The 14287-nt window shown below is 39.9% G+C and overlaps 1 protein-coding gene across 6 annotated transcripts in view; it reads left to right on the forward strand.

Moving 5' to 3' along the window:
- ST7 (suppression of tumorigenicity 7) overlaps positions 1–14287 on the forward strand; it is a 282529-nt gene that overhangs the window by 131270 nt on the left and 136972 nt on the right. For all 6 annotated transcript variants that reach the window (XM_017867342.1, XM_017867344.1, XM_017867343.1 and 3 more), the window contains one exon: positions 13624–13705. In XM_017867342.1, coding sequence (XP_017722831.1) covers positions 13624–13705 — 82 coding nt within the window. The remainder of the gene's footprint in view (positions 1–13623; positions 13706–14287) is intronic.

Consider the following 14287-nt stretch of genomic DNA (forward strand, 5'->3'; position numbering starts at 1 on the left):
CCTCCCCTCCCCTTCCCTTTCCCCTCCCTACCTCCTCCCTACCCCTTCTTTTCTTTTCCTTTTTTTCTTTTCTTTCTTGAGCGGGGGCAGGGAGGAATGGTTTCTTTCTTTCTTTCTTTCTTTTTTTCTTTCTTTCTTTCTTTTTTTTAATTTTCTGCATTTTAAAAAATGTTTTGGGAAAATAACTTTGAAAAGCAAAAGCAATCTCCATCCATTTTGGGGATACAGGTTGGTTTGTTTCTATAGTAACGTGATGGTTGGCCTTCCAGTGGTAATACTCATTTGTAATACACCTGGGCCAGAGGTACCTTCTGAGTTTGTGGCACAGGATTTCTTGGTGTGAGGTTGACTGACTCATTCAAACCTAGGACTGTAGCTTCATTAACCTTGAGTTTTAACCAATTACTGATCCACCTCAAGAAACATTGTCTGGGTTCTAAGGATCTAGGCATTAGACAATTGCTAATTAAAAACATGAAATTTCTTTCTTTTTCCTTCTGCATTACAGATGAATAGATTATTCACCATGAGGGCTGACCATTTTGGACACTATTTGAGATAATAATAAGAATAGATTTTGAGAGGGGAAATGCCATTTGCAGGGGCTAGGAGCATTTTATTAGGGATGAATTTAGCTTAAGATTTGTGTGGTAATAAAAGCACCTGGAATTTAGATGCATCTTTTAATAGATTAAAAAAAAAAAAAACCTGGCTTGCCAATATTTGGAAATATCAGTGCTCCAGTTTCCATTGACTGTTACCCATAGACATTATGTAAAGCTACGTGCATTTGTGATTAACCGGAGTTCACAGCCCAGGACCTAAGGAGATAATTGTAGGTGCTTTCTGGAATAATAACTGGTCCTTAGGTACAAATGCAAAACCAATTGTAGTTACTAGAATTGAAAATAATAAAGCCAAGGGCTTATTTTGGACAACCACGCAGTTGGAGCAGCTGAATACTAAAATAGTGGCCTGTGTGGTGGTTTCCCCTGTGGCTTCTTATCTCCGTGGGTTACACACCCTCGCCCAGAGGAAGGCAGCCTTCTTAATGCAGCTTGCAGCAGGCCTTCTTCTGTGGGGCAGTTTTTCCTCGAAAGAGAAGTACATTAGTCATTGAACTGTTAGAGAATATAATGAAAAGAAAAACCTAACTTAGGATCAGATTTGATTTTTACTACCCCATGGCCTGTAGCTGTTTCTCTGACCCAAAGTATTATCTTCCTTTGAGGCAAACTATTTAGTATTCAGTGAGTAGAGAGTTTCAAAACAAAGCAAGTAAATTAATAGAAAGTGTAAAATCAGACTAAATAGATTAGAAAATAGCTTTATTTTTGTTTTGTCATGTAATCTCAGCTGATAAAACAGGAATATACATATGTGTAGTTGTCAGGTTCAAAATCATGCCAGTTAAAGTTCTCTGTGTTTTAATTTTTCTTAAAGGCATATATAAAAGAGAATCTCAGAGAAAGGAGACACATTCATAATGACTCACCATACATATATCTTTAAAAGTTTGGTGTAAGAATGAACCAGTATTATACTTCATAGAAGGGCTGATTGTTCTTGCAGCAGAAAAAAGGTTTGAGTTTTATTCATAATTTACTAACTAACTCATTCAATGCCATTTATATCTTTAACTTAAGTCACACTTAATGATAAATGCTCTTCTCTTTACTGCCAGACTGCCTGTAGAAGTAGCTGAGCTGGCTGCCTTAATTTCCTTACTATTCACTGTCTTTAATCACTTGAAATTTGACTTTGGCCCCACTTCACCAACATGCCCAGACTCTCACCCTTTATGTCACATTGGGAAAGCCACATCCTGTTGAATTTAACTGTGCAACATCTGATATGCCCAGCTCCCCTCTCCAGTGGTATTATAGGCGCTCCCCTCTGAAATAATTCCTGAAGCTGCACATTTTATACACTCTGCCCCATTGCTACCAGATGCATCCATCTTTGTCACATCTCTGGTTATGAATGGTGAGTATCTTCTCTCTGCCTGCTATATAAAGTTCACTTTTCTTGGCTTTATGTTTGAGCCAACATTCTCTCCTACTGCTTCTCATCTGCCCTGTTTTCCAACCCAGTTCCTTCATGTATGCTGTGATATCTACCTACAGTCCATACTTTCTCCTTTCCTTTTTAATCTCACGTTCAGAGCTTATCCTTCTTTCCAAGCCCAGAAGGAAGGACATCCCATTCATTAACCTTCTCTAACCCTCCTAGCTGGAAGTAATGTTTACTTCCTCTAGATTTTATCTGTACTTCTCTTCTGAGATGTTTCATATTCTGTGTTATTTGTGTAGCCATCTCATTTTCCCTTCCCAAGGGTAGGGTCAGTCTCATTATCATGTTATTTTCTGTCCCCAGTGTCTAGTTCAGTGTATGATACATTTTATAAGCTAAATATATTTTAGATATTAATAAATGTAAAGCATATATGAAAGATGTTTTAGAATATAGATGGTTATTCCATTATACTTGTTAATATTCTTCTTACATTTCTCGGTTATTTCCATGCATTTTAGATTTAACAATTATCTGTTCAGTCAGCTGATTATTGTGAGTATTTTGAACCCTTTTATTAGGTTCCAGCACATTAAGTAACGAATTGCTGTATTCAGTTTTATAGCATATAATCTTCTGAAATCTTACTATTAAAGTTTCTGTAATATTTTTCAGTATAACTTCCAGTTATAGGAGGAGTAAATGAGAAGCTAGTGAACAAATTCCCCTCAAGATAATGGAAAAGCCCTAGCACATTTTGCATGACTGATGCTGTGAAGAGCCTTTTGGAGTACTCCAGTGTGAACACAAGAACAAATGGGAGTGCCCTTTTATACCACTCACTCCAGCCACCCCATAAGAGCATGTATTATAGCTCCCTACAGTGACACTGCACCTTGTGAGAACTCAGTGATCCAATCATTTCAACTCCCCAGAGCACCAAGTGCTAAATAAGAAAAAAAAAGGCCAGTATGTATAGCACATACAGATGAGCATAAAATAATTACCAAGGGAAGGCCTTACCTTTGGCTCTCAAACACAGCTGTTATTTTACCTAGTTCCAATGCACATCTTTTAGGGCTATACTTAGCAGCCTTCTTAAGGAAACTTCCCTTTATGCACATTCTGTCACTGACTCCCTCCGGCCCACGGCTTGAGTTAAGAGTACTAGCTCTATATTTTCAGCAACACCAGAATTATAATTGCCTGCCAATTTGTCTCTATGTCTGCTTCTCCCACAAAACCCAGAGCTCCTCGAGGATAAGAACTATGTATGTATCATGTATCTTTGTATCACCAGTGTTTTACATAGTGCCTGGCCACACATTGAATATGAATATCTATTGAATGACCAAAGCTGGTCATGTGCCTTTGAAATCACAACAGATTTTTGAGTAGCACATTAAGGAGAAAAAGCAGTTTGAAGCAGGTATACAACAACAAATAATAGTTCATATCTGATAGTGTGTCAGGTGACAAAATAACATGAAGAAGACATTAAAATACAAAACAAAACAAAACCCCTGTCCGGGATTACTTACTTTTGGAGGGCAATAACCTAGAGTACTTCAACGGCTTTTTTTTTTTGAGATGGAATCTTGCTCTGTCACCCAGGCTGCAGTACAATGAATGGCATGATCTCGGCTCACTGCAACCTCTGCCTCTTGGGTTCAAGTGATTCTCCTGCCTCATCCTCCTGAATAGCTGGGACTACAGGCACCCACCACCATGCCCGGCTAGTTTTTGTATTTTTAGTAGAGATGGGGTTTCACCATATTGGCCAGGCTGGTCCCGAACTCCTGACCTTGTGATCCGCCCACCTCGGCTTCCCAAAGTGGTGGGATTACAGGCATGAGCCACCGCACCCGGCCTCAACAGTTTTTTAAAAAACTTTCTTGCATGCTAATACAGTACTGTAGTTTACATTCATTTTGATGACTTAGAGTTACCAAACAAAGATTAAAATATGTTCCAGCCATTCTTTTTAAGGGTGAAGTCAAGTATGTAATGCATTTCGGAAAGATTCTCTTGGGAAATTGCTTTAAAAAGTGTCTTTGGTTTAATAGGATAAAACCTTAACTATCCCACATGACTAATTTCTGAGGGTTCTTCATAGCCATGGTCTTGCTGTATGAGGATAATATAAGTATATCTGGGACCATCTTGATTTATTAATGTCGTAGTCATTGAGTCTCCCTAATATGGACTTCAGACTGTACAGGTAGTCTAGGGATAGAAACACACACACACACACACACACACACACACACACACGCACATGCACGGCAAGGTCCCAGCCACCAAAGACTTACAGTTTTGTCAGATTTATATTTTCTTAAGAAGGTTATTATCAGAAGTCCTGGGAAATGGTTGTTATAACTTTCCTATCTAGAACTCTGCCCCTGATAGTCATTCAGCATTTATCAAACATTGAGTACTGTGTGGACCAGGCTGTGTGCTGGGTGTTCTGTGTTGGCTGCTAGAGGATTGAGACATAGTGTATGTGCTTGTAAGAGGTTCCCAGAGCCTGGAACACCTTGTCTTAGCTAAGTTTCTATTTCTCTTCTGCATAACTATGGGGAAGGTTTGCTTTGTGTACAAATAGACATTTATTTTTTCTTCCTGGTATTAAATAGCTTATGAGAAACAGACAAACTCATAAAATAGTCTTCTACCATAAATGAAAGCATATTTTAAATAATTAAAAATATAGTAAGACTTATTTAGGTCTTTCCCCTGTTCTTGACCAGGGTGGAGATCTTCATTATCAAGGTTCCTGTAATTAAAAGGGAACAGATCGTCTGAGATCTTGCTCCACTTGTCCTTGAGGGTTATTAAGATTTGTGTGTGACTGGGTGTTGCATGGTCCTTCATGATATCGGGGAAGGCTGACAGATGGCCTCCCTCCAGCAAGGGAGAAGGTGCCATGAAGACTGAACGCTGCATTGTTCCCACCAATACAGTTTGCTCCAGTATAGTTTCCCAGATCACAGCTGAGAAAAGAATGTGCTCAGCTCCACTCCTTAGCAGAGCCAGATGCCCAGTACAGCAGAAACAGTGTACCTGTAAAGTTGCCACGGCAACATCAAGAGTGGAGGGAAGAGTAGACAGAATGATTTATGAGGGTTTCTTGCCGTAGGAATGGGTCTAAAAATATACCTCCATGTCTTTTCCTCAAGCATAAATGACACAGGATTTATCAAGGGGATTGTGATGCATACAAACTCGAGACCTTATCAGAGCCCAAGGAGACCAGTGCCAAGGACAAGGAGAGGGGCAGCAGAAGCAACAAGTGAGGAAAAGAAGTGCTCGTGCTGTGCTTTTAATCCTTGATTGAACTGCTGCTCTGCCTTGATGTAAAACTGATTTTTAAAAAACATGCAAATATTGTATGTTTAAAATATGACTAGAAAAAAACCACTTACTGGGTGAAATGAAGATATTTTATTTCCATATTAAAAAAACAGCTCCTCTCAGCATCTACTTTAGTATTAGCACATTTGCAAAGACAGTTACATGCCAGCATGTGAAATAGCATGTCATGGTAGCAGAGGGAGAAGTTGTATTTTATTTATGAACAATTGGGAAAGAGGCGCTCAGGGCACATAGAGTTGGATTATCTTAGCACCCTTTCTCGGCATTGTGCAGTTAGCCCAGCATTATCAGATGTCAATGTTGATTTTTATTTTCATGAGTTATTATGTTGGTGATGGTATCAGTTTTATATTGCTGCATAACAAATTTCCATAAATACAGCAGCTTAACACACACTTCTTATCTCTCAATTTCTGTGTCAGGAGTCCAGGCATGGCTTAGATGGGTCTTTTGCTCTGGGCCTCACAAGGCTATAATCAAGGTGGTGACCAGGCTGCTGTCTCAACTGCAAGTTCAGTCAGGGGAGAATCTGCTTCCAGGTTCACTCAGGCTGTTGACAGTAATCATTGCTGTAGCACTGAGGGCTTGAGTTTCTGACTGGCTATTGTAGAGGCTGCCTGCGGTCCACATGGTCACTTACTTCATTAAGCCAGTAAGGAGGATCTCTCTGCCTGCCACCAACATAGAATCTTATATATAGCTGTTTGTTAGAAGCAAGTCCCGTACTCCATGTCCCAACCACATTCCAGGGAAAGGGGTCACATAAAGTTATGAATAACCGGGGCCGCCTGTAATCCCAGCTACTCGGGAGGCTGAGGCAGGAGAATGGCGTGAACCCAGGAGGCGGAGCTTGCAGTGAGCGGAGATCACACCACTGCACTCCACACTGAGCGACAGAGCGAGACTCTGCCAAAAAAAAAAAAAAAAAGTTATGAATACCAGCAGAGCAAGGTTCGTTGGAGTCACTTTAGCATTTGTCTGTCACAGGGTCATTCTGAGAAAAAGTTCTTTCATTTTAAAAGCTGTGCAATTTAGAAATCTGTTTGAAATTAGCAGGAGTGTAAACTAAGCCATTAGAGCTTCCATTTTTCGTTCCCTTGTCCTTTGGTAAATGAGGAAGGGCAGAAGTAAAGTTGCAGCCTTACTTAATAGAAGCTGACAGGAAGGAAGAGAGAAGTTAGTAAGTTTGAAAGAACAATAAAATGAGAGAAGAGAATATTCTGTTATCACATGGAAAAATAAAAAGACAAATGATGTATTAAACTATTCTAGTGTGTTCCCTACCTCACTTTGGAGGTCTGAGAAAACAGTCTGAGGTGAAGTCACTGCTAGACTAACTTGTCTTGTAATGTACTTTCTATAGAAAAGCACATTTTCAGTAACTAACTCAGAAATGTTGCTTTGCATGAAATTGACAATTTCTTAATCCACCCTGATAGCCCAGTCTTAGGGCCTGGAAGGTACTGTGGCCTTGAATATTCATCCCTTGCAATGAAAACATTACCAACCAGCATGCTTAGGTTGTGGTTTAGGCTTTAACATGGCCTAGGTCATAAGCCATAAGAAGACTTGAAGAAAAGGAATAAACAGGATCACAGGTGGTTCCCATATGGCCTGTGGCTCAACTGATTGTTCCCACGGTATCTGGTAAGGCAGTAATCAGAGATTTAGGAGCACATGTAAGACTTTGAGACATTTCTTTGCCTTCTAAAATGGCTGCTTTCAAAATAACCCTCAGGTTTAGTACTACCCCAAGCAACTGGAATCCAGATAAAAGGACCCTTCTATTAAATGATTCTTCATTTGTTTTGTAGGGCATACATATTTCACATAAGGACTGATCACAATGTGGATGTTTTGCTTCCTGGGCTATACACTGTAGCACAGTGCTTGGCACATAGAAGATGCTCAGTTAATGCTAATATGACAGCTACTACTACCATTTACACATTCAGCTCAGTCTCCCCTGCGCATTTTACAGCTGTAGTAATATAAGATGCCAAATCAGGCCGGGCGCAGTAGCTCATGCCTGTAATCCCAGCACTTTGGGAGGCCGATGCAGGTGGATCACGTGAGGTCAGGAGTTTGAGACTAGCCTGGTCAACACAGTGAAACTTACATCTCTACTAAAACTTCAAAATTAGCTGGGTGTGGTGGCACATGCCTGTAATCCCAGCTACTTGGGAGGCTGATGCAGGGTAATCACTTGATCCTGGAAGGTGGTGGTTATGTTGAGCCAAGATTGCACCACTGTACTCCAGCCTGGGCAGCAGAGTGAGACTCCATCTCAAAAAAAAAAAAAAAAAAAAAAAAATCAGAAGAAGAAAAACAGCCATCATAATACATATTATTTGATGAGGTCTGCTGTATTAGACATTTTATGTGCAGTATTATATTTAGCTCTTGTGACAACTATGCAAGATAGGTATTACTTTTTAAATTTTATAGACAATGAAACAATCTCAAATGTGCGTGAATACTTTTTGTGAAGAGATTTTCACCCACATTGATTTACCAAGAAAGGAAGTAAACCAAAGCCCCTATTCTTTATCTTTTTAGTTGGGCTGCATTGTCCATCCAGGCACTGCATAAACTTGTTAGAGAGAAGTCCTCCAAAAATCATTTTGGTAATTTTGGAAAAGACCAAACAGCTGTCCTAATTTTTAGAAGTACTATTTGGATTCATGTTAATTTGTCTCATCATAATGGAAACTGAGACTGGACATTCACTACTAGTCAATCAGTATTCCATGTATTTGTATACAGGCACTTTAGATAGAATTTCACATATCTAATTCCCCACCAGTGCCTCAACTGCCCTTCGCTTTCCTTCCCTGGGCATTCACCCTCAGGCCCCAGGGCTGCAGTACTCTGCATGGAATGGCCTACGGCTCTACCCATCACTGTTCCCTAGTCTCTGCAGTCATCAGTAACTTTACCTGGTTAACTTTCTATTCAGCCTACAGGTCTCAGATGAGATGCTTTTTCTTGGCAGAAATTTTTCTTGATATTCCTTTCCTTTTGGTGCCCTGTCCCTTATAATTTCCTCATGTGTCCTTTCCTATTTGCTTATCTGATTACTTGCTTCTCTCACCCATTGGATTGTGAGCCTTTTGTGGTCAGGGGCAGTGCTCTGTAAGCTGCTGTGTCCCCAGAATCTGGCTCAGGGTAGGCACTCGGCGACTATAGACTGATGTTAAGAGAAAATGCACATTTCATCTCAGCCTCAGAGCAGTTCTGGGAAACAGATAGGAAACCAAAGCTCTGCAAGAGCTCTCAGGGCCATCATGAGACAGTTGTTGGTCTCATGTTTGGCGACTGGGTCTCCTATTCCTGGTTTCTTTCCTAGGCATAATGCTTTTATATAAAGTCTCTTCCGTTGTTTTTGTTTGTTTGTTTTCTTTTTTCAGCCTAAATAACTTAGTTTCTCTAACTTTTCTCCCAGGGACTCTTTTTTAACCCTTTGAATTATTGCTGATTGTTATCTTATAACTTTTATTTTTTTTTTCCATTTTGCATGTCATATTTTAGCAAAGCATTAAAAGGAACATGGCACAAAGCACGCTCATAGTTTTGGATGCTGTGGACTTCATCGTGCTGCTTATTCAGTTCTATCTAGTCAGTACCTCCAAGGCATCCATGCTGCCTTACCTCATTCATTCGAAGGCTTCCCTGTGCAAGGTGGAATATACGTCAGGAGGCAAACACACAGGGTTATATGCCTGCTGTGCTTCACAGAGGCCTCTTCCAGGAGTGTAATACAGGGGTTGCTCATACTCTGAAGAAAATAGCGGCAGGCTCTTACTGTCATGAGAGCCAGAACGTGGCTGGCTCCTTACAGATGTGGCTTCATAGGGGCATGCCGCATGATTCCTGAGTAAGCCTTCTGGTATTAATTCCCTGCTCACTGGGGTGATTCTTCACTTCCCACAGTTGACCCTGCTGTATTATCCTGTTACCTATGCTTTTCTGTGATCCATAGAGGTCATTTAATTTTCAGTCCATGTACCTACCCCGCCTACTTAGTTTCTTCTCAGTGCCACACTTAATGCCTTCACATTTACTGATTAATTAGATGAGAAGACTGTGTCAGGTGAAGGTGCAGCATCTTCAGAAGTCTACGTGGTGCATTCCCTGAGGCTGCCCTTCAATAAGTGATGTCATATTCTTCGAGCAGTGTGACCTGTTAGAGGTGCCCAGTCAGGTCAGATGAAAAACCCTCTGATTTATTGAAATAGTGCATTAGTAAAGTATTATAGTTTATTTTCACAAAGCTAGATTAGTTGTTACATGTTGGTTTTTAACATTTGTTTTGCCTAGCCCCAGAAAATATGGAGGTGACCTTGATGTATCTATAGAATATCAGGAATATCCGGCCGGGCGCGGTGGCTCACACTTGTAATCCCAACACTTTGGGAGGCCGAGGTGGGTGGATCACCTGAGGTCAGGAGTTTGAGACCAGCCTGGCCAACATGGTGAACCCCCGTTTCTATTAAAATTCAAAAATTAGCCAGGTTTGGTGGCAGGTGCTTGCATTCTCAGCTACTCGGGAGGCTGATGCAGGAGAATCACTTGAACCGGGGAGGTGGAGGTTGCAGTGAGCCAAGATCATGCCACTCCACTCCAGCCTGGGCAACAGAGTGAGATTCTGCCTCAAAAAAAAAGAATATCGGGAATATCCATTTTGTGTCTCAAAGCACATACCTCACAGTTTTCTGGTCCAATTTTTAGGCACTTTATGAGGCCCTCATATGTTTTCAGAAATAATTGCTAATGACTTTGATGAAACTAGGCAAGATATTTCTTGGTTTTAGGGCAGTTTGGGGTTTGCAGCCTTCCTAATGCAATAGAAGAATTTTAACTAGATTCTCCCCTTCTCAGGGTGGCTTCCTGCCTTTCCATTCTAGTGCTTCACACACAAATGACAAGCTCACAGGGGACTTATCTAGAAAAGGCAGAGATAAAAATAAGTGCAACGTTAAAAAAAAATCTATCTTATAGTATCATTTAGAGCTTCCTCTCCTTTTCTAATGAAAGGCTACTGTAGTTTCCTTTTGTCCTTTTGGCTGAAGGCTTTTCAGTAATATTCCCATGTGTCCCCCATGATGCTAAAAGCATGAGCTTGGGGGCAGGCTGACTGGCATTCAGGTCTTTGCCCAGCCTCCAGCTGCAAGACAAGGCGAATAATATTGATTTCAGGGAGCTGAAATGAAAATTAACTTCTCTAATCTGTGGAAATGCTTTGTTATAATCCTTAAACACATAGATAAATACATAGGTTGAAATGGCAAGTACCAAGTGTTGATATTATGTCCAGAATTACCACATGCCATGTCTGCATGATTTTAGCCAGATGTTTAATAAGGTTATAAATGAATAGGTTATTAAATGGGCATCTCCCACTGTCTAGGTGTTTGTTTCTGCTTCTCTGTTTTCTGTTTGTGTCTCCATTTATTTTAATGCCTACCATTATGTCTCTCAACTCTGCCACCTTCCTATACATGGATATACCAGAGAAATAAACTTTAATTATTAATTATTATTGATATGTAATCATAATTAAATAAAAACAAATGAATGGACTCTTTATTTTGATCTCCTTTAAGAAAACTCAAAATTTTTTTTTCACTGATTGATTAAATCTTCAGTCTTTTGCCCCCCAGTGGATCAGTGATTTTTCAACAGAAAATCTTGCTTCTCCATTGCTTTATGCTTTTGTTGCTAGGCAGTTAACAGCAGGGCTACTAAAGCACTTCTAATTTAGGCAAATCTTTTCCTCTATTTTAGAAATGGATTTCAGTGGTTTTCAGTTTGTTTGCAGAAACCTACTGAAAGGTATATATGGTACAGATATGAATGTTTATAATTACAGAATAATAAAGTGAATATTCTGTTGGCTTTTTCTTTTTTCTTTTTTTTTCTTGTGATGGAGTTTTGCTCTTGTTGCCCAGGCTGGAGTGCAATGGTGCGATCTTGGCTCACTGCAACCTCTGCCTCCCGGGTTCAAGCGATTCTCCTGCCTCAGCCTCCCAAGTTGCTGGGATTATAGCACCCACCATGCCTGGCTAATTTTTTGTATTTTTAGTAGAGATGGAGTTTTGCCATGTTGGCTAGGCTGGTCTCAAACTCCTGATCTCAAGTGATCCACACACCTCTGCCTCACAAAGTGTTGGGATTACAGGCGTGAGTCACCACGCCCAGCCTCTGATGACTTAAAAAAATAACAGGGAATGTGGGGTCACTCATAGTGTAGAGGGAAATGTTGAGAATTTTAAGCACTTCTGAATCATATTGGCAGTTATAAGCTCTAGGGGTGTTTTGTGCACATTTGATATTTTTCCTTTTTAAAAATCTTCCTTCTATGAACAAAGTTTTGCATGGGAAATGACATATCACTTTATTTTGGGTTTTTTTTTTTTTTTTTTTTTTGATGGCCAGGGAAAGCCTCCTCAACTCAACTGTACCTTCCTCCTCTTACCTCACAGCCCTAAGCTGATCACTACTTCTGTGCTGCCTTCTACCGTCCCGGAAGTTCCGGGTCCATTTAGTTCGAGTTGTAAATATTGACTGAACACATTGTGTTAGTCCAGTCTCTTGTGATTGCAAATGAGATACCACAGGTCAAACAGATTCATTTAAGAGTAGGTGCAGTGGGAGGCGAGCTTATTGAGAGGATGCTCAGGTAGCACGAAAGAATGCAACCAGTGTACCCCTCTACATCCATGTCTTTGTTGCTCAATCTCCTTTCCTCCCCAACCCTTGCATCTGCTTGGAAAGTCCCATGCTGTCTCCTTGGCATCTTGAGGCAGGTCCTTTCCTCTGTTTAGACTGTCCTCCTTTCCCTCCTTCTGTCCACTTTGGTCTGGTTAGCTTTTAATTATTCTTCAGGATTCAGCTGAGATGTGTCCATCTGCTGGACTTCTTCCCTGCCACCCAGCCTGGGATGCATTCCTCTTATGTGTTTTCATAAAATCCTATGCCCAGGACCTATCTATGCACTTATGTAATAGTTGCTCATTTGCTTGTGTGTTTCAACTGCACTTGGTCTTCTAGAGGGTAGGAACTGTGTCTGATTCATTCTTTCATTTTTTACCCATTGTCTCATTCATAAACAGAGAAAAATATTTGTTGAATGAGTGAACGTGGGATCTCTGTTCATTTTGGTATATTGCTTTGCTTTCTGGGCTGAACTCAGGACAGATGCCAAAGCCTTTCCCTCTAATGACATCAAAGCCCTACTTCTAAAACCAGACTGGATGTGATTCCCTTCTACAAACAGATTCAGTAAAGAAATGTGACTATTCCCACAAAAAGCCCAGTAAGTATGTGGTGGTTTTGATAATAATAAAAGTTTTGTGTAGTATCCAGATATAAATAACAATGACTTAAAATATATGTAGAAAATACTTATAAGCGAACCCTAATCGGTGAGCAACCAGGTTAACTGGATTAGTGGATATGAACAGAGTGGTGGGAATTGGTCAAGAAGGTACCTGGGCTACTCTGCCTATGGAATAGCCATTCTTTATTTGTTTGCTTTCTTAATAAACTTGATTTCACTAAAAAAAAGAAAAGAAAAGAAGGTGCCTGGCAGTGAACATTCATTTTTAGAGGTTTACTTTTTCATTTTTTTCATTGACTCCATTTATTTTGATGACCAGTTTAACAGCCTTTAAGTAAGTTGAAAAAAATCTTCTACTCATCATACAGTGGCCAAAACCACAATTACTTTTGCACCAACAATTTGTCCTTCCTTATTAGGGGTAACCGTAGTATAATAATCTTTAATAACTAATATATTAAATATAGCTATTTTCAATTTATTCTAAGGTTGAAATACTGCTTGTTGATGCATCAGGGACTCTGATGTGCAGGTCCCACAAAATGTGTAAGAGCACCTTCTCTTTTTGGCTAAGAAGTTTGTAATCAACTTTGATTAAACTCTTCCGTGGTTATGAATCCATGAAAACCATTCTCAACAATTGTTTTGGGAGTTAGAAATGACAACTACTCTATTTTCTCGTATGTAGCTTTTTTCTTTCAGGATATGTTACTTGACACCTAATATTCTGAGCCTGTGTAATAGTGAATCATTTTAATGGGATCTCACTATGGTTCTAAGAATTCTCATCATCAGAAATAAATAATTTTACCAGAGAGAAAATGAAAGAGCTGTTTTACTGACATACTCATACATTCCTTGTTCTTCTCCCTTTCTCTCTCTTTTCTTTTCAGTGAGCATGTTTTGAACACATTAACACCGAAGTTCTACGTGGCCCTAACAGGCACTTCTTCACTAATATCAGGGCTTATTTTGGTAAGTGGTGGAGTCTTTCTCATTTAAAAACATGCTGATTAGTAATATGTATATTAGTGTATATACAATAAAAAAACTGGAAGAATATATACTAACGGGTTACAATGATTATCTTGCACATGTCTATATGTTGGGGAGTGGACTCATAGAAGCCTTTTACTACCCCATTATATTTCTGAAATATTTGAAAAAAATTTAAGCAATCATATGTTACTTTGTTGAAGGCAAAAAAACAAATGTAAATGAAATGGAAAATAAAGGACGACATAATTCTCTGTCAGATTTTACTATCTAAGATATTGTAAAATAAATGTAACTCAGTTCAACTAAAAATCATCAAAATGGGGCCAGGCGCAGTGGCTCACATCTGTAATCCCAGCACTTTGGGAGGTGAAGGCGGGTGGATCACTTGAGGTTAGGAGTTTGAGACCAGCCTGGCCAGCATGGTGAAACCCATCTCTACTAAAAATACAAAAAAATTAGCCAGGTGTAGTGGCGCATACCGGTAGTCCCAGCTACCCGGAGACTGAGGCAGGAAAATGGGTTGAATCCGGGAGGCAGAGATTGCAGTAGCCGAGATCA

Source organism: Rhinopithecus bieti, unplaced genomic scaffold (assembly GCF_001698545.2).
Source record: "Rhinopithecus bieti isolate Rb0 unplaced genomic scaffold, ASM169854v2 scaffold_3858, whole genome shotgun sequence".
NCBI lineage: Eukaryota > Metazoa > Chordata > Mammalia > Primates > Cercopithecidae > Rhinopithecus > Rhinopithecus bieti.